Source organism: Orcinus orca, chromosome 1 (assembly GCF_937001465.1).
Source record: "Orcinus orca chromosome 1, mOrcOrc1.1, whole genome shotgun sequence".
Taxonomy (NCBI): Eukaryota; Metazoa; Chordata; class Mammalia; order Artiodactyla; family Delphinidae; genus Orcinus; species Orcinus orca.
Window position 1 is genome coordinate 208,509,014 of NC_064559.1, and position 20,412 is coordinate 208,529,425.

General features: G+C 55.7%; 1 protein-coding gene across 9 annotated transcripts in view; it reads right to left on the reverse strand.

The window, feature by feature from the left end:
* KCNAB2 (potassium voltage-gated channel subfamily A regulatory beta subunit 2) overlaps positions 1-20,412 on the reverse strand; it is a 97,065-nt gene that overhangs the window by 39,341 nt on the left and 37,312 nt on the right. For 4 of the 9 annotated variants that reach the window (XM_033432792.2, XM_004272322.3, XM_033432794.2 and 1 more), the window contains exons 2-3: positions 16,834-16,962; positions 15,574-15,615 (exon numbers count right to left, since the gene is read on the reverse strand). In XM_033432792.2, coding sequence (XP_033288683.1) covers positions 15,574-15,615; positions 16,834-16,910 — 119 coding nt within the window. In that variant the 5' untranslated portion in view covers positions 16,911-16,962. Of the gene's footprint in view, positions 1-6,357; positions 6,602-10,773; positions 13,019-15,573; positions 15,616-16,833; positions 16,967-20,412 lie in introns of those variants that run through there. The other 5 variants (XM_049706747.1, XM_049706740.1, XM_049706759.1 and 2 more) reach the window with 3 other exon arrangements.

The following is a 20,412-nucleotide window of genomic DNA, read 5'->3' on the forward strand; positions in this document are numbered from 1 at the left end:
CCCTGAGGTTTCTGAGAGCAAAGGGTGGCAGACCGGTGGCCTTCCTGGAGGAGGTGTCCTCTGGTACGTGAGAGGGGAAGCCCCCTTGGGGGCTCAGTGCTGTGGCTGTGCTTCCTTTGGGAGCTCACGCCCCAGTCACGCCCAGCGTTACCTGCCCTAAAAGGCAGGAAGGCGGGTCAGCCGTGAATTGGCCCCTCTTGCTTCTTAGCTGCTGCCCTGTACTAAGTGGCTGTACCCAGGCCAGAGTAAGCGCTTCCTGCACCTTTTCTCTTTTCATCCTTAGAAGCACCTCGGAGGCATAACAACAGCGACGACGGCCACAGCGCTAACACTTACACGGTGCCCGCTGCGCCCCAGCCATCGTGCCGAGCGCTTTGCGAGCAGCTCACTGAGTTCCCACCACAGCCTTCAGCTGGGCCCTGCGATGCTCCCGTTCACTGGACAGCACCGAGGCACAGAGAGGTCAAGGGAGGGAGACTGACGCTGGGCCCGCCCTCATTTCACAGCAGAGGCTCCTGCTCTCAGACCCCCAGATTACAGGGTGAGGGTGGGGACGCTGCCTGGCACCGTCTGCGGGTCTGACTGAGCTGTGCTGACCCCCGCCTTTCCAGGTGGACGGCAGAGAGCCAGTCAGCCAGGGTTCCTGTCCTTGCCCAATCAGAGGAGGTTCTTGGGGGCGGATCCCCCAAATCTCTGGGCAGGGCCTGAGGATCCGTGTTGCTAACAGGTGACCCCCTGATTCCCGCTGCCAGGAGGGCCTGGGAGACACTGAGTTGTGTTGTGCGTTGGTTACAAAGCCACGCACCAGCAGTTGTGTTAGGATCACTCAGCCCTTCCTGTCCCTGCCCGACACAGGGGAGGGAGAGGCTGTGATGTCCCTGTAAAGGCAGGGGAGCTGGGGCGGGAGGCCCAGGACCCGCAGAGGGATGGGTGGCTGTCTCCAGGCCTGGGACCGCCACTGGGCCCCAGCACGGTGGCCACTGCCAGCAGAAACAGACCCAGTACGAATGCAGGCCATGGGTGGTTGACACCACGGTCCTGGGCCGGCCCTCCACGGGGGCCCACGAGGGACCCCCGGATCATTGCACGGCAGCTCGTCCCGAGTGACGGGCTCGTCTCGCCACCTCCCTCCCCGCTCCCTTCCCATCTGCTTTCCAGGTGCTATTGTTTCCGCCCATGAGATTCCAAGACTGGGGTTTCTCTCCCACCAGGAGCCAAGCCGGGAGCCCTAAGTTCCGTCACTATCTCCTTTAGTCCTCAGCACACTTCTGTGAGGAAGTGACTATAGTCTCTGCTTTCCAGATGGGGACGCTGAGACACAGAGAGGCCAGGTGACTTGTCTAAGTTCATACAGGTACCGGCGGGGGAGCCAGGATTCCCCTCAGGATACTCAGTGATGTCCCTGCAGGCTCAGGAGCTGAGTCAGCCCTTGGGACCCGCTGTGGGTTGAAATGTGACCCCAAAGAGACATGTTCAAGTCCTAACTCCCGGCACCTGTGAACGTGACCTCGTCTGGAAATAGGATCTTTGTAGATATTATTACGTGAAGATTGAGTTCCTGCTGGATTGGCGGTGAACCCTGAATTCAATGACTGCTGCATTTATAAGGAGATGGAGATCTGGAGACAGACAGAGATGCACAGAGGGAAAACAGTCACGTGAAGATGGAGGCAGAGATTGGAGTGATGTGTCTACAGGCAAAGAAAGCCAAGGAGACACGGATGTAGAAAGCAAACTTATGGTTGCCGGGGGAAAAGGACGGGGGAGGGATAAATTGGGAGATTGGGCTTGCTATATATACACTGCTATACACAAAATAGATAATTAATAAAGACCTACTGTATAGCACAGGGAACTCTACTCAGTACTCTGTAATGAGCTATGTGGGCAAGAATCTAAGAAAGAGTGGATATAAGTAGATGTATAACTGAGTCACTTTGCGCTACACCTGAAACTAACACAGCACTGTGAATCAACTATACCCCAGTGAAAAAGAAAAAAGAAAAAAGCCAAGGAAGGATGTTTCCCTGCAGCCTTCGGAGAGTGTGACCCTGCTGACCCCAGGTCTAGACTTCCGGGTTCTGGACCATGAGAGAATAGACAGCTGTTGTTCTGGGCACTGCGTTGTGTTACGGCAGCCCCAGGACACTGATATGGGACTGTCTCAAGGTGGACCGGCCCCCCGCTTGGCCGCCTGCACTGCTCCACCCACCGTCCCTCTCTGGACCCTCTTCTTCCTCCTTTTCCCACCCATCCTTTAAGACACACCTGGGTTCCCAGCTCTTCCAGGAAGTCTTCCCTGACTGACCTCCTGTGAATAAATGAGCAACTGGAGAGTCTGTTCGATGAACTTGACCACGAATCAAATACTGCCCGTGATTCCTGTAGGAGGCTCGTGGTAAGAGGCTACGATCTAGAGGCAAAAACCACAGGCACGCAGGACGGCCCGCCCTACCAGAAGCTCACGACCAAGGCTCATTGCCCGGGGCTCCCCGCCCTCCGGGCTGCATCAGAGAGTCTCAGACACAGCTTCCAGTCCTGCTGCCAAGGAAGCAGCAGGAAGGAGACATACTTTACAGGGGAATATTCTGAAAAGTGGGTTAAGACCAAGGCCGCATAACGCCACCCAGGCAATACTTACAGAGGCTCGAAATGTTCTAGGTGCTGGGAACAGACAGAGGCTGTGCTCTCAGTGGGGTGCAGATGGGCAAAAACAAGGTAAGAGAGACAGGACAGTGGGCTTGAGGATGACTCACAGGGCATTTATTTAGACTGGGTGGTGCGGAAAGTCTCTTTGAGGCCAAAGATGTGATGATGGGAGCCTTGTGAAAATCTGGAGGACACACCTTCCAGGGGAGGGAATAGAATGTGCAAGGACCCTGAGGATGCAATGAGCTTGCATGTTTGAGATATGGAAGGAAGGAAGGAAGGAAGGGCCGCGCATGGTGGGAACTTTGGGTTCATTCCCGATGCTGTGGGTAGCGGACAAGGAACACACCTGAACCAGGCCCGGTGCCCAGCTGGCACTGCCTGGGCCCAGGTCACAGCCTCTGGCCGGCCTGTGGCCACAGCTGCTGCCCTGTCTCAGGCCACATCTCCAGACCCTCCATCACTACAGTCAGGTGGACATGGGCAAGGGAAGCTTACACAGGGACTGTGTAGATTTAAAAATTCAGTGCATTTTTTTTTTTTTTTAAACAGCAAGAGTTGAGGACAGTTAAAAAAAAAAAGGGAAAAGTCAACAAGAAAGCCTTTTCCCGCAGCTGCAGGCTCAGGTCGGCTGATGTGGTGTCTGGGCCCGAGGTACGTCGTCGCCTTGCTCCATGGAGCAGCACTTATCTGGAGGCTTTATCTTTTTTATATTAATATTTAAGACCAGGTTTAGCTGAGTCCCAGCCCAGCTGCTGCCGGGAACATTAACCGTGGAACGGCATCTATCTGGGATCTTTAATAACCCTTGGTCGTGGTTTCCGAGGCCCTCTTCCCAGTTAACCGAAACCCCTGGAGGCAGCAAGATGAAATCCACCAGATAAAGGGCGGGCCCTACGGGGGCGACATCTGGCCCATCAAATGCTAAACCAGTTAGTCCAGCATGTTTCAGATGGGACACAGACCTTTTCCTTGGGGTGTCAGGCAAATAAGAGATTTGTTCCAGTACTCACACCCCCCGGCTGTGTTCGGGTCCTGGGGCTGCCATGACAAAGTTCCACGAACTGGGGGGGCTTCAAGCAACAGAACCTGGCTCTCTCACAGCTCCGGGGGACAGAAGGCTGCAATCTGGGTGTGGGCAGGGCTGCGCTCTCTCTGAAGCCTCCAGGGGAGGATCCATCCTGGCCTCCGCCAGCTTGTGGTGGCCGTGGTTCCTTGGCTTGTGGCCGCATCCCTCCCACTGCTGCCTCCACCACCAAAGGGCCTCTTCCCTATGCGTCTTCACTGGGCGCCAGGCGCTGGATTTAGGACCCACCCTATTCCGCTGTGAGCTCATCTTAAGTAATTACATCTGCACAGAGCCTATTACCAAATAGCTTCACATTCTACGGTTCTGGGTAGATGAAATTTGCGGGGAAAAAATTCACCCCAGCGCCCCCTCCATTACAAACGGCATCCACACCCGAGGGAGGTGAGGTCTCCCTGGGACGGGGGACGGGCTCCGGCCCCCCTGCCCCCCCCGCCTCACCTCTACTTGCCTTCCTCGCTCTGGCCCTGGGCCTTTTCTCCTCACATGTGCCCCTGTCCCCTTGGACTGGGAAGTTCTTCTCCATGTCTTCAACTGGTCCTCCTTGCAGATGGCTGGGGTCTCAGCTGCCCCTGGTCCCCCTGACTGTCTTAGGCATTTACTTGCTTCTTCTCTGCCATCCCCCAGCAGGATGTAATGTCCAATGGGGTGGGGAGGGACCTTGTCTGTCCTGTTCCTGCAGCATCTGGCAAGCCTGTTGCCTGGAGCCAAGTAGATAGCTCTTGAGTAAACATTTGCTGGATTAATGAAAAGTATCAATGACTTGCCAAAAAAAGAAAAAATGCAGGGACTTCCCTGGTGGTCCAGTGGTTAAGAATCCGCCTTCCAGTGCAGGGGGTGCAGGTTTGATCCCTGGTCGGGGAGCTCAGATCCCACACGCCTCAAGGGCAAAAAAATCAAAACATCAATCAGAAGCGATACCGTAACAAATTCAATAAAGACTTTAAAAAACTGTCCACATCAAAAAAATCTTAAAAAAAAAAGAAGAAAGAAAAAGAGAAAATGCAGACCCTCATCTCCTTCTTGAGAAATTTCCGTCAGAATCAGGAGATCCTCGAGGCCAAACTAGCTGACCCTTTGTCCTTCCTTTACAACTGGATTTATAATGCAAAGCCTTAAGAATCCTGCCATCTAATGGACTCAGGGCAGAAGTGCTTTATATCTTTAAATGACAACCTCATGCTGAAGATCCAAACACGTGTCCACAGGAGAAAATGTTACAGCAACAGGGCTGGTCTCTGTTCTTCTCTCCAGAGAACAGTCAGATAACCCCTGGGGCCTGCGTTAGATGGAAACCAAATCAGATATAGGACACCCACTTAAATCTGGACTTGAGATAAACAACGAATAACTTCTGCTATTACGTCCCGATGATGGCATAAACTGGTTGTTTATTTGAAATTCAAATTTAACTGGGCGTTCTATATTTTTATTTGCTAAATCTGGCAACAGTCCATAGACTAGGTGGGTGGGTGGGGTCCCTTCTGGCCAACTGGCTCTGGCCAGCACTTGTCCCTGGGAGGCACAGGAAGAAAGCCTCGTATATGTGACTTATCAACTCAAACGCCAGCTCTGGGGCTCCTCTGGCCACTTTCTGAGGCTTTCAGAGGAGAAAGTGGGCAGGTCAGAGCACTGTCCCAGATGCTGATTTCAGGGACAAGCGAGCTAAACAGAACGTCTTTCTGAGGTTCAGAAGAAACCCTCCAGGCCCGCATCTGAGAACACAGGGACACCTACTCCACAGCCTTTGCTGGTCACAGTTACAAGCGTAGTTGCAGCAACCAATTCAGAGGCCACTTCCCATGAGGACAGCCCAATTTAAGCACATCTTGGTCCCCAGGACCTCGCACGGGTTTCTGGTGCTGGGATGGATTTGTTGGTAGAGACGATGAATTGAGGGATTTCCCCTAATTTGTGTTTAGTCAACCCCTGATAATTAATGTGTCCCAATGACACGGCAAGAAGACAAATGACATAGTATGTTTACTCCTGCAGCAAAGTTTTTTCAAGAAACCATACTCTTTTCCCACGGAGTACACACCAAACGCAGCAGAGCTTATCTCTGGAGGAAAGGACTATGCAGACTCTCATTTTCCTCTTTTATACGTTCCTATGCGGTCGGCGTTCTTTTCTTTCTTTTTTTTTTTTTTTTTGCGGTACGCGGGCCTCTCACTGTTGTGGCCTCTCCCGTTGCGGAGCACAGGCTCTGGACGCGCAGGCTCAGCGGCCATGGCTCACAGGCCCAGCCGCTCCGCGGCATGTGGGATGTTCCCGGACCGGGGCACGAACCTGCGTCCCCTGCATCGGCAGGCGGGCTCCCAACCACTGCGTCACCAGGGAAGCCCCATTCTTTTCTTTTTGGCTGCGCCACACAGCACGTGGGATCTTAGTTCCCCGAACTGCGATGGAACCCGTGCCCCCTGCAGTGGAAGCGTGGAGTCTTAACCTCTGGACCGCCAGGGAAGTCCCACGGTCAGCATTCTTAAACCCCAAGGAGTTTGCCCCAGTTGACAGTGACGCCATTACCCCGTTTCCTGGGCTGCATCCCTCTCGCAGCCCCTGCCTCGGCCCCCTCCTCGGCCAGGGGACCTCCTCCTGTCCCCGCCCAGCCCAGCCCTTACCGGTACTTCATGCCGGTGCACCGGGCGGTGCAGCTGTCCAGGGAGAGGCCGTGCATGCGCAGGAAGCTCTCCATGTTCCTGGCCTGGGCTGCTGCCCGCACTTCCCGCAGCTGGTGCAGCTCCAGCGTGCTGGCCTGGCGGACGGGGTGCAGGGCCCAGTCTGAGTGACACCTGCCGGCCACACTCCTCAGGCTCTCGCTGTACGTCATGGACAACATGGTCCCACCCGGCCCAGGAGCTGCCGCTGTCCGGATGGGAAACGCCGAGTGGTGATGGGTTAGAGAGCATCCCGCCATCCCCGGTGCCCAGGCTGGACGCTGGCCCTGGGGCTGGGGCAGGGGCTGCGGCAGGGACACGTCCTCCAGATAGAGTGGCCACCAAGGGCTCTTGGCGCCTGGGGACAGGGCCCGGCCCCGGAATGTAAACACCTCTTGGCTTGAGATTCTTGGTCCTCAAAGCTGCACTGGCCGGGAACTCTGGCTGAGCCACCCCCTCTGCCCCTGCACCCATGAGGCAAGCACAGGCGAAGCTGCATTCCAGGTGGGAGATCCCCCCAAAAAATGCTCCAAATGCGAAGGGGGCAGGAGCATGCAGAGAGCCCGGCCCCCAGAGTGGAGGACTTCACGGCACCCCCTGGAGGGGTTCCCAGGGTAAAACCAATTACAGGGCCGTCCGGGGAAGCAGCATAAGCACACCTGTCGCTGAAGCAAACTCCAGTGTGATTTTGCCAGGGGACATCGCTCCCCCAGGAAGGCCCTATTTGTTGGTTCACAGCCTGGTAAAGGGAAATGTTATCCACATGTGCATTCTCTGCTTATAGAAAGCGCCATTGCACCGGCACAGTTCTTTGGGCTCCATGCTCAAAGCAATTGTGTCACAATCCACGAGTTTTTGCAATAGAAATACTGAGCGGATGCATTTAAGGAGGGAGTGAAGCGGCGGAGGGAACAGGTTTGGAAATTGCAAAGCTTAAATGTTAAGAACCATTGCTAAATCATCATCTGAAAGGATGATTACACTTGGAAACTAAAAACGTAAATGTCCATCAATAGGAAATGGGTTATGTAAATGACGGCTCATCCACAGAATGGAAATTTATGCAGCCACGTGAGGCGCCTCCACGTGGACTGATAGGCAATGAGTCCCAGGAGACAGCATCAAGAAAGGAAAGGAGAGGGGAACACGCGTGTGCACAGAATGCTGCCCTTGTGTCAATTCACGCACACACGTGAGTAGCTCAGTGAAGGGCCGGCATCACAGCTGTGCGTCCACATCCTGCAGTGGCTTTGACTGGGCAACATGGACACGGCCGCAGGGGGCAGGGCTGTTCTACAATCCAGGGGCTCCCCCGCCCCCCGCCCCGCACAGCTGACCAAGGGCCTCTGCCCCGGCCCAGATGCCTGCACCATGTCCCCAGAATTGTCACCGTCACCGAGGTGAGATGCGTCTTTTCAGCTGGGGTCAGCTGGACCCTGGAGCCCAGCCGGAGAACTGGAGGAACCAGCATTGTCCCCACCTCTGCCCTAAGGGAAACCAAGTTCCATTATCCCTGGGAAGGGCTGGGCAGGCTGCCCTGGGGGCTGAGGCAGCTGCAGAGTCCCTAGGGCGGAGAGGGCGTTGGGGTCGACTGGGCTGGTCCTTCCTCAGGTGAGCTCTCCATTCCCAGTTCATATCCTCCTTTCTCCACGGCAGGTATCATCACCTGACAACCTGCTTCTGTCCTCTCTAGTCATCTTGTTTGGTGCATCTGACCCCCTGAAGGTCAGGTCCAGGAGGGCGGGGACTTTTCCATCTACTTTCACTGCTGCACCCTCAGCTACTGAAGTAGTAACTGGGTGTTTCACTGGCCGTGCCGCCAGCACCTGGAGGGGCTGGGCTGGCCCCCTGACTCAGGCCAAGGCTTTCTGCAGGCTGCCTTCTCCTGGGCCAGGACTTGCATCACCATATCTCAGACCCTCAGGGGGGCCCAGAACCTCTAGCATCCCCCAAGGGTTTGGACTAAGGTCTCTGAGGGATGCTTTTGCAGGACACGAAAATACCCGCCTTCCAGGAGAATCATTCTGGGGCAGCAGAGGGGGCCCAGGCTCGGTGGCGGTGGGTGGGTTTGACCTTGGACGTGGCACCATGGATGCCCACAGGTAGCAACGCCTACTCCCTCCCTCCCTCCTCCCCTCCAAGTGCACGCTGCCCACTACCCGTCAGGCAGATGCTTCAAAGGCGTCTGTGTGGCCTGTGTGGGGCAGAAGTAGGCCAGTCCTGGCTTCCCTGGGGGTCCTTGTTCAGAGAGAACAGCTGGGCAAGCAGCAGTTACAGGGGTGCTTCCCGAAGAGCAGGACCCACCTCAGACGTGACGGTTCCCAGCCAGGCCCAGCCAGGCTGAGATCAATAGCCATTAGAGCTTTCAAGACATGACCCGCAAAAAGCAATCCTGGTCTGGTCTGGCTCTGGAAATCTAGCCCCGGCCCCAGAGCTGCAATGACAGTGTGGCTGAGTGCCCTGCTTCTGGACACGGGCAGCCCTGTCCAGTGGGTGTGTCACCCACTCGGTGCGACCCAGGCAGGCACCTGGGCTGCTCCGAGCCTCAGTCTCCACGTCTGTGAAGTGGGATGAGCAGAGGCCTATTGTGCAGGCTGCCTCGGGCTGCACGGGACCTGCCTGGAAAACTGGACAGGGGCTGGCCTCACCGTGGGAGCATGCCAAGTGTGGGAGGTGGCTACCAACCACGAGGTGTGGACCCTGGCACCAGTTACGATACGTGGCATGAGGACAAAATACACAGAACGGGGTGGAGGGGACATGGGTGGGCAGGCGGGGGCCTCTCCAGAGGTCGCATGTGAACATGGGCCTGAGTGATTCGAGGGAGCCGTGTAGGGTGAAATGTGGACGTTAGCCATCGCCCCCGCTCTGGCGCAGACACACATCCCTAATGAGATGGGTGAAGTGGGTGCGGTCAGGACTTGGAGGGCGCCTCTCTGTGGGGCTGGGGTCGCTCCTGCCTGGGCTCTCTCCTCATCTCGAGTTATAGCGGCCTTGGGAGGGGCCCCTGGGTGGGGCAGGGCCACCAGCCGCATGGAGGGAGCCCAGAGCCTCCTGCTGGACGTGAGGGTCCTGGTGGCGCAGGGCAGGCTTGGGCCAGGGGACTCGTGGGAGGAGGGGTGGGCCGTGGGCGAGCACAGTGGCCCCTGACCTAGGGTGGAGGGTGAGGACCTGACACCCACAAGGGGGTCTGTGACCGGAGGGCCGAGCACAGCGAGGAAGGGGCTGGGAGGTGTTCGTCCTCCTAAGGTCCTCGAGGGTGGGGGAGGAAGGACACAGAGGGACTCAACCGTCACCAATGCTGTCCAGCGGGAGAGGAGAGCGTAATAAGCCGGCTTCCTCTGCAGGCGAGCAGGGCTGGTTCCCTGGGTGAGGGGCTCCTTGAAGACTCCCCTTGTTGGGGCTCCTGCCTTGGCCACCTGGCTTCCCAGCGACCCCGACCGCTCGCTCCTCTTTGCCATCCTGCCCCCCCATCTCAGGAAAAATCAGCCCTCTTTAATAGCCATCACTAATTACAGAGCCTACAGGGCCCCCCCCTGTGCTGGGGCCTGCCTTTTGCAAATCTATTCCTGTGGACGGGGGTCTGGGGAATTCACGGGAATGAACCGCGTAACATGGAAAGATGGAAAGAGACATTAACCTCATTAAGTCCACGGGAATCGCGACCTTGCTGAAGAGCCTTCCACCTGGAATGCCTGAACTGAGGTCTGTTTACTGAAAGCCACCAAAGCACGAGACATGGGATCCGGAAGGAATCCGGAAAGTCTCTTTGAATCGGCGACACGTGTCTCGACACCGGAAAACCGGCCTAAGTTCCTAAAGCGGGAGCATGGAGGGCAGCGGCTCGAAATCATTCCGGAGCGCGGCTCGAAAATGCACAGCATCGCGTCAGGGCAAAAACAAAATTATTTTTGCTCACGAAGCATCAGCAAACCAAGGCCCAAAGAAGCAGCCCCCGGCTCTCTCAGGCCTATGTTTCGAAACAGACCTTTCAGACAGCACCCAGCCTCCTGCTGCCTGCAGGAGGGGGGAAACTTGAAAATGCTGGATCTTAGTGGGGAACCCGACAGGGTACCAGCTGCAGCCCAGGTCTCCCTGGGCGGGAGAGCAGCGGGACTGGGAAGCGAGCAGGTTCAAGCAGCAGAACGCCCACCCTCCTCCCTCCCGTGGTTACCTAGGGCTGTGGCTTTTTTTTTTTTTTTTTGAGGTTTTCCGCTTTGAAAACACATAGAGGGTCTAATTTCTGATCAGCCAAACGCATCCCCGAAAGCTGTCCCTGTCATTTCTGTTCCCGGGATGCTTGTTCCCCAGCAGCATCCCCCCCAAAGAAGGTAGCTGCCACTTGCCTCCTGGGGCTGAAGGGGTGAAGGGACCACTCACCTGCCTCGCTGGCGTCTGCTGGTTAAAAGGGACACAGTCTAGTTTATTAGGGTTCACAAGACGTTTAAGGAGCTGGTGCAGCAGCTCTTTCATTAGGGAGTGTCACTGCAGAACGTCAGAAGCAATTGGTGAATAAGTCCCACAAGGGTCGGGTTTGGAGGCAGCGAGTCCATTAGTCCTATTAGGGCGTCTGCATCTCAGTGAAAGAGGCTGAATTATTCACGAGCGTGCCTCTTCCCCTAAAAGCCTGGGAAGTGCGGTTCCGCGGTGCAGCCGGGCAAGGCAGCGTCCTGCGTGCTGGCTGGGAGGGGGCGCCGGCTGGGGTCCTGCCATCCCCTCGGGCGCACACCCCCCGCCTCGAGACCTGACCCTGGGAACCGCAGGTGGAGAGACGCAGGCTGTGCTTTCCGGTATTTGAGGACGCGGGACCCAGGCTTGCGGCTGCTGTCCCACCTTGTTCTTAACTGACTGCAAGCAGGGGAGCCCGGGGCCCCACGGCACGTGACCACCGCCCACAGTGAAGGGGTTGAGGTCTGGCAAGACGCACCCTCAGCACACGCAGACGTACGCCCCCCCTCCCTTCCACCAGGACGTGCCCCAGATTGTACGTCCTACACTGCCAGGACCTATAAATGGCTGGAAGGTTCCTGCAGTTTGCTATTTGGACACCACACTGCTTCTCTCTCCAGGCGGGGGCATGAAGACCCTTCCTCACAGCCCTGACCTGAGGCTTGAAAAACGCTTTGAGGCTGAGCCCTGGGGTGATGTTATGCTGAGCCCCCGTTCCGGGTTCATGACCGCAGGGGCCCTTCATGTCATACTAGGATCCCCCCGAAGTCTCAGCATGACATTATCCTCTAGCTGAGAAATCGTGCCGGTGCCTGTGGGATTCTGAGCTGATTACCCCATGACAAACCTGCTAACGGGGATGGCTACAAGGGGTGGGGGGATCACTTCACCAGATCCGGAGTAGAAAGAAATGGGAGGCGGGGGGAGGGCATGGAACCGGAGGTAACTGGCGGTGGGTGATGATCTGGAAAGGCCTTCGTGATGGACTTGGGATGGTTTTTCTTTTCTTTTTTTAAAAAATTATTTATTTTGGCTGCACCACACACCTTGCAGGGTCTTAGTTCCCCGACCAGGGATCGAACCTATGCCTCCTGAAGTGGAAGCACAAAGTCCTAACCACGGGACCACCAGGGAATTCCCTGGGATGGTTTTTCTTAAAGCCTGAAGCTCACTGTCAGGTTCCATGTCACGTGCCACCCACTGGCTGGAAGTGGCCGTAGTGGGCCTCATTGCTGGGTGGCGGTCATCAGCCTGACGTGCTTGGAAGGAGGCTCATCTCCTTCCCCCGGGGCACCGTTCTCCTCTCATCACATTGTCCCTCTCAGCGCCTGCACCTCAGACACCAAGCTCCATGGACGTGGCTCCTGGTACCCTTCACTCTCTTCCTGTGGCTCCTGTGGTTCAGCCCTTCTCCATCTCTCCTGCCTCCTCGTCCAGCCTCTCCATCCCCCGTCTCACTTCCTGCTACCCGGCTTCCTTCCTGCAGCAGAGCCCTGCCCCCTGCCCTGCTCTAACACCTTCGATGGCTCCCCAGTGCCCACTGAATGCAGTCCAGGCTCCTCTGCTTGGCATTCCTGGCCCTCTCTCCTCAGACTCCCAGCTGCCTCTACAGTCTGGCCTCTGTTTACTCTCCATCCTGTCCTGTCCCTGATGGCCCAGATGGTGTGACCGCTACTTCCTGTCCTCAGGGCGCCTCTCTGAGCTGTGCTCAGGCTGTCGCATCTACTGGAATGTTCTTCCTGGTTCTGTTGAATTCTGTCCAGTCTTCAAGGTCCAGCCCAAAAGCTCTATGAAGCCTTCCCTGACTCTCAGCTGGCTGTGACCCCTCCCTCCTCGGAACGCCACCAACTCTCTGGACTCTCCCATGACCCACTATTTTTTTTTTAAATTTATTTTATTTTTGGCTGTATTGGGTCTCCGTTGTTGCGTGCAGGCTCTCTCTAGTTTCGGAGAGCGGGGGCTACTCTTCGTTGCGGTGTGCGGGCTTCTCATTGTCGTGGCTTCTCTTGTCGCACAGCATGGGCTCTAGGCGTGCGGGCTTCAGTAGTTGTGGCACGTGGGCTCAGTAGTTGTGGCTCGTGGGCTCTAGAGCACAGGTTCAGTAGTTATGGCGCACAGGCTTCATCGCTCCACGGCATGTGGGATCTTCCTGGACCAGGGCTTGAACCCGTGTCCCCTGCATTGGCAGGCGGATTTTTAACCACTGTGCCACCAGGGAAGCCCCCCATGTCCCACTTTGCCTCCTAGATACTGTTAGAATGATTTGGGTTCGGAGTAGATGGCACTACCGTGGCCGACCCTTTCCCCCCTCTCTGCATCACGTGACCATGAATCCTCCCATGGGTCGGGGGGGAGTATATTTTCCCCTTGACATTGGGCTTGGTCATGAGAATGCTTTGGCCAAAAGAATGAGCAGAAGTGACTGTACCAATTCTAACCGTCGGCCTTCAGAGACAGTTGTGTTTCTGCTGTTTTCTCTGGCACTTGTGCCGTGAGAAGAGGCCTGGGATGGCCCCTGGTTAGGAAGGACGGAGAGATGGTGAACACCGGTGTCCAGCCTGCAGCTCAGACACCAACTCAGCTAAGCCCAGCCTAGACGAACTGACTCCAGTCAACCCACAGACATATGAGCAAGGAATCAATGCTTATTGTTGCTGCCCCTGAGACTTGGGGTAGTTTGTTATGCGGCCCACTGTGTAAAAGCTGACAGGTACAGGGTCTTCCCTCCCTTACCCGTCTGTGAGCTGCTCGAGGGCAGGGCCCTGGACACCTTTGCCCTGTTGGAGGAGGGGGTGCCACCCTGCTGGCTGACTTAAATAACCATCCAACAGCCGTGCCAGTACCTGGGTGACGAGGACCCCCCCACTGGGAGTGGCACCCAGTTTGCTGAACACAGACCCCACCCCCTTAGAGGTCATCACCAGAGGCCCCACAAAAGATGCCGAGTGTCTGTGGGAAGTAACCACGCTGGAGCCCCAAAAGGCAGGACAGCCAGAGCCTGTGGCATTGAACGTGGAGCTGAGAGGCTGGGGGTGGGTGGTCTTCAGACCTGGAGATTCAGTTCTCCAGCAGGGCCTGTCCACGGGGCAAGAAGACCTCATGGGGACCGGACGCTCAGCCAGGGGGGTCGCAGAGCGTAGACCACAGGGTGGATCCACGGGGTCCAGGGGGCAGCAAGGGGCGTGGAGCACACGTTCACTTTGACGCGACTTACTTGGCACCTCTTACGGGACCAGCACTTTCAGCCAGCTGGCCTGTTCCGGGGATTCTTCTGCCTGCATGTCTCAGCTCACTCCTTTCCTTCCAGGAGTGAGGCAGGCCCAGGACCTCTGAGGATGCAGCTCAAGTGCATGTTTGGTTTCAAGGATTCAGTCTGAATCCTTGTGGATGGATGGCACGCATTCATTCGGCATATTATGTCATACATACACACACACACACACACACACACACACATGCATACACACATATATGCACACACGCACACACATACACATACACACATACATACACATATATGCATACATGCACACATACATACGTATATGATGATAAACACTTCATTCAGTAAGCATTTGCAAGCTCAGACCTAACTATTTCAAGCAAGACCTTATCTAGCAAAAATTCCAGTAGAATCAAAGATTCGCTCGCCCCTTTAGAGATCTTGGTAAGGGGTGAGACCTCATGGGAGGCACTGAAGCAGTAGCAAAATTAGCCTGAGGACCCAGGCCCACGGTCATGTTCGGAGGTGCCAAGGCTGTGGGAAGGAAAAAGCCACATGGAAATCCCGCGCCGACCCCAGCACCCACCGCCCGAGCGAGGTCTCCGGTGCATCGGCGATAACGGCCCCATAGCTCTGTCACCGCTGCGGGTGCACATGCCGGGGACCCAGTTCTGGACGGAGAGACCTCCCAGGCCTGGAGGCCGAGACGCACAACAGACACCAGGGCCCTGCCCCCATGAGCCATTCCGAGTGTCCAGCCCCAAAGCTGGCCGAGCTGCCCTGAGGGTTCCGTAAGCCTGGCGTGTCCTCGATGGAGGAAAACGTCAACGTAAATTCCCAGAGTTAGAGATTTTCAAGAGCATGCGTGTCTGTGGTGCACGCCCTACCCCTACAGGTTAGGAAGAGGCTGCACAGAGGGAGGAAGGGACCCGCCTGGGGGGCTTTTGCTGACGGACGTGCCTCGGGCTGGACCTCTGGGCGCCGTGTCCCTCTGGTGACAGACTCTCCCCCAGTGGACACACTGTGTTGATTTCCAACAGGAAATGCATCAGAAAGACGCCAGTGCATCCGTCCCGACCCTGGCCTGGGTCCTATCGCAGCCGCACACCCCAGAGGGCTCCGTAGGCTACAGATCAGCTCAAGTTCAGGGAAAAGAGGAGAACACTGGGCCTGGAGCATCGTTTCTCACTCTGATCACCTAAGAAGCACAAAGTTGGGATGACAGGAAAGCACTCGACCTGCTGTCTGAGGGGTGAGCTTTGAAAGGCGATCTGGCGAGAGCTCAGCTCAAATCAAAGCAAATTCTAGACGACGAGCCCACACAACGAGCCTGACTTCACGTCTTTCATCACTATGCCGTGTCGTGGCACCGAGAAGAGGACCAGAGCCTGGATCTTACGGGGGAGTTTTCATGCCCCAGAAATCACCAGCACACCCGGCCTGGACGGCACGGCTCTCCCACCCGCTGCCCTGCTTGCCGGTTGTAGGGAAAACGGAGGGCTCGTTACCTGTAAAACTGGAGCTGTCTTTTGGGGCTCCCATACCGAGTACTGCGGACAGCAATGGAGGAGAGAGAAGGAAACAGGGAGAGAAGAGAGAGAAGCCACAGTTGGCATCAACCACGCACAAGGAGGTGCCAGCCCGGGAAGCATCTCTGACGCCCGGCAGCCCCAGCCCCACCCCGCCCTCGCGGGGCTGTCGGAGGATGTGCCTGGGTACCAAGTCTCGGTGACAGCGCCACCCAGTGGCACAGGGAGGTGGAGGCCCGTTTGTTTGGGTGCCGGGCTCCTCTGTGCCTGGCCTCGGTTTGGGTTTCTTTTTTTTCTGGCCACGTGGCACGCGCGCGCGCAGGCATGTGGCATCTTAGCTCCCCCGCCAGGGATTGAACCCGCACCCCCTACAGTGGAAGGGCAGAGTCTTAACCACTGGACCGCCAGGGAAGTCCCTCTGTTTGGGTTTTCATGAAACATGCTTTTTCAGACCAACGGTTGAAAACCTTCAAACCCAGGAATGCCCATCACCCAACACACTGGGAAGTCTGCACGTGACCATGGGGTTCTTTGTAGGACCTGGATGCAGGAGGGACGCCCCCATTCCCTGTGGTTTCCATGGACGCGCGCTGCGGCTCAGGCCCTCACAGTTATCTGAAGGTCCAGTGGCTCAAGGACTGGCGGGCCCCAGGGTTCCACTTGCGCCCAGTCCTCCGTGACAATGATGCCAGCGGCTCCCACCCCGCGCCTTCCCCATGCCCTCCCTGTTGTTCAACCTGGGCTATTTTCCAAACAGAAAGACCCAGGGCTGGATCTGGAAGCGGGCTCCACAAATAGGTCAAGGGGGCCCGGCGAGCACCCGGCTGCCCCCACCCTCCACGGGCTCCACTCAGGGCTGTAAGGCTTGGAGCCTTGCTCAGGGTGTCAGGGGAGCTGGTGGGACCACAGGGGCCCCAGGACCTGCAGTGTGTGAGATGAGAGAGATGGAAACCGGGAAGGGCCTCTGTTACCTCCCACGGACGATTTCAGAAGAGTCAGGGACAAGGCAGGGGTCTAATCCTGGCTCCATCCCACCTGGAAAACCTTGGTCTTTTTCTTTCCCATTTTGGTCTTAAAAGCCTCCTATCCTTGGAGAAAATGCTGGCTGCGTGCACCTGACAGCCCTGTGGGCTCACTCGGCCCCTTCCTCGGGGCCGAGGGGAGGAGACTGGCCTGCGGACCTCCTCAGAGGCAGCACTGACCCTGGGAGGGCCTGGTGGGGTGGCACGGGGGCGTCACCTGTAGATCATGCCCGGGGAGCCGGTCTGTCGCAGGGAAAGCCGAGCTGGGGACCCCGTGGTCGATTCCGGATACATGGAGCTGGCCTCACTCGTCCCGACCCACTCCCTTCTTCAAGGAGGGAAGATCCTGGAGGGAGAGCAAAGAAGGAGGGGAGGCGGTTAAAAAAAGACCAGTCAGTGTGGCCAGGATGCTCTGTGATCCCGAAGGCCTGGTTCCTTGAGCATCTGCACGTCCCTCATCAGACAGACAGACAGACAGGCCCACGGGCGTTCGGGTGAGGCTGAGGGTCGAGTCCGTGACTGGGAAGGATTTCTACCCCTTCTTTCCAAGCCCCCACTCCGCCCCTCCCTGACTGCTTTTCTGAGGTTCTGGGAGCACTTTCTCGTTGCCCAAACTATGCAGAAATGGTGGTTGCAGAGGGAGTCTGTGGACTTGGGAATCTGGGCTGTCTTCCCCAGGCCAGGAAGTGGTACCATGGTCACCCAGGGTCATCCTGGATGCCTCACCTCCCTGATCCCTGACTTCTGCCCTGAAGGACCCCCCGGGCGAGTGAGGGACACGGACGGGAAACCAGGACCACAGAGGGGAGGGTGCGCGGAGTGCCAGGCCTTGTGCGCTAGGAGCAGAGCTGTCCCCAAGGCCAGTCCAGATGCTGGTCCAGAGGCCCTGGGGAAGGCAGGGTGCGTGATGTCCTCACACAGGCTAATGGGATGGGCAACAGGCAGCCAAGGGCAGGCCGGGATGCACGTGCCCTTTCCTGGGGGTGCGGCCCACCCCCACCCCTCGCCCTCGTCTCTGGCTTTCCCTGGGCCCAGCTGCTGTGTGGTGACACCTCAACCCCCAGCTCGGGCACTTAGGGATGCTTAATGTCCAGAATTCCGAATCGCAGACTTAATCTGCCTGAGTCCCCAGGTGACGCCCGTGTTGCTTGTCCAGGGAACACACTTTGAGGACCCTTGGCCTAAAGCCGAGCTCCGGGACTAGAAGTCGGCAAACTACTGCCAGCGGCCAAAATTTTCTGTAAATGAGGTTTTATTGGAGGTTTTACCTCCACGCCCATGTGTTTATGAATTGCCCACTTGTGCTACCATGATGGGGTGGGTCATTGCAATGGAGACCATCTGGCCTGCGAAGCCTAAAATATTTACTACCTGTCCCTTTAAAGAAAAGTCGGCCAACCCCTGTTCTAGGCCATTCTCTCCCCCACTCTCCAGGATGACACGACCCAGCACCTCTCTCCTGAAATCACGAACACTTCCTTTCCCGTGTTACCCATAGCTCTCGACCTGATGCTTCCTATTTCACTAGCATCAGACCCATCCCCCAGCATCAGCACAAGGAACATTCTGCTTCCCTCCTGGCCACGCCCACGGCACCCACACCCTCTGCCTTGCCCCCATTCAAGGGCATCCTGCGACAGCACTCTCGCCCACCAGTCCTTCCTTCTTTATGCGGCAGAACCATCTGCACACAATCAATTACTACTTCCTCTATCTTGGGACTTCCCTGGCGGTCCAGTGGTTAAGACTCCGCACTTCCACTGCAGGGGCACAGGTTCGATCCCTGGTCGGGGAACTAAGATCCTGCATGCCACGTGGTGCGGCCAAACCCCCCCCGCAAAACGACTTCTCCAGATGGAAGGAAAGATGGTGGAGGAGAAGGACATGTGCTCACTCCCTCTTGCAAGAGCACCGGAATCACAAGTAACTGCTGAACAATCATCAACAGGAAGACACTGGAACTCACCAAAAGATGCCCCACATCCAAAGACAAAGGAGAACCACAATGAGACGGTAGGAGGGGTGCAATCACAATAAAGTCAAATCCCATAACCGCTGGGTGGGTGACTCACAAACTGGACAACACTTATACTACAGAAGTCCACCTACTGGAGTGAAGGTTCTGAGCCCCATGTCAGGCTTCCCGACCTGGGGGTCCGGCAACGGAGGAGGAATTCCTAGAGAATCAGACTTTGAAGGCTAACGAGATTTGACTGCAGGACTTTGACAGGACTGGGGGAAACAGAGACTCCACTCTTGGAGGACACACAGACAAAGTAGTGTGTGCATCGGGACCCAGGGAAAGGAGCAGTGACCCCATAGGAGGCTGAAGCAGACCTACCAGCTAGTGTTGGAGGGTCTCCTGCAGAGGTGGGGGTGGTGGTTGTGGCTCACCGCGGGTACAAGGACACTGGCAGCAGAAGTTCTGGGAAGTACTCCTTGGTGTGAGCCCTCCCAGAGTCTGCCATTAGCCCCAACAAAAAGACTGCAGACACCAGGGCTGGGTCGCCTCAGGCCAAATAACCAACAGGGAGGGAACTCAGCCCCACCCATTAGCACACAAGCAGATTAAAGTTTTACTGAGCTCTGCCCACCAGAGCAACAGCCAGCTCTAGCCACCACCAGTCCCTCCCATCAGGAAACTTGCACAAGCCTCTTAGGTAGCCTCATCCACCAGAGGGCAGACAGCAGAAGCAAGAAGAACTACAACACTGCAGCCTGCGGAACGAAAACCCCAATCTGAGAAAGATAGACAAAATGAAAAGGCAGAGGACTATGTACCAGATGAAGGAACAAGATAAAGCCCCAGAAAAACAACTAAATGAAGTGGAGATAGGCAGCCTTCCAGAAAAGAATTCACAATAATGATAGTAAAGATGATCCAGGACCTTGGAAAAAGAATGGACGCAAAGATCTAGAAGATGCAAGAAATGTTTAACAAAGACCTAGAAGAATTAAAGAACAACAAACACCTAGAAAAATTAAAGAACAAACAAACAGGAATGAACAACACAGTAACGGAAATGAAAAATACACCAGAAGGAATCAATAGTAGAATAACTGAGACAGAAGAACGGATAAGTGACCTGGAAGACAGAATGGTGGAAATCACTGCCACAGAAAAGGATAAAGAAAAAAGAATGAAAATAAATGAAGACAGCCTAAGAGACCTCTGGGACAACATTAAATGCATGAACATTCACATTATAGGGGTCCCAGAAGGAGAAGAGAGAGAGAAAAGAACTGAGAAAATATGTGAAGAGATTATAGTCGAAAACTTCTCTAACATGGGAAAGGAAATAGCCGCCCAAGTCCAGGAAGCACAGAGAGTCCCAGGCAGGATAAAGCCAGGGAGAAACACGCCGAGACACATAGTAACCAAACTGACGAAAATTAAAGACAAAGGAAAATTATTAAAAGCAACAAGGGAAAAACGACAAATAACATACAAGGGAACTCCCATAAGGTTAACAGCTGATTTCTCAGCAGAAACTCTACAAGCCAGAAGGGAGTGGCACGATATATGTAAAGTGATGAAAGGGAAGAACCTACAACCAAGAATACTCTACCCAGCAAGGATCTCATTCATATTCGACAGAGAAATCAAAAGTTTTACAGACAAGCAAAAGTTAAGAGAATTCAGCACCACCAAACCAGCTTTACAACAAATGCTTAAGGAACTTCTCTAAGTGGGAAACACAAGAGAACAAAAGGACCTACAAAACCAAACCCAAAATAATTAAGATAATGGTAATAGGAACATACATATTGATAATTACCTTAAATGTAAATGGAT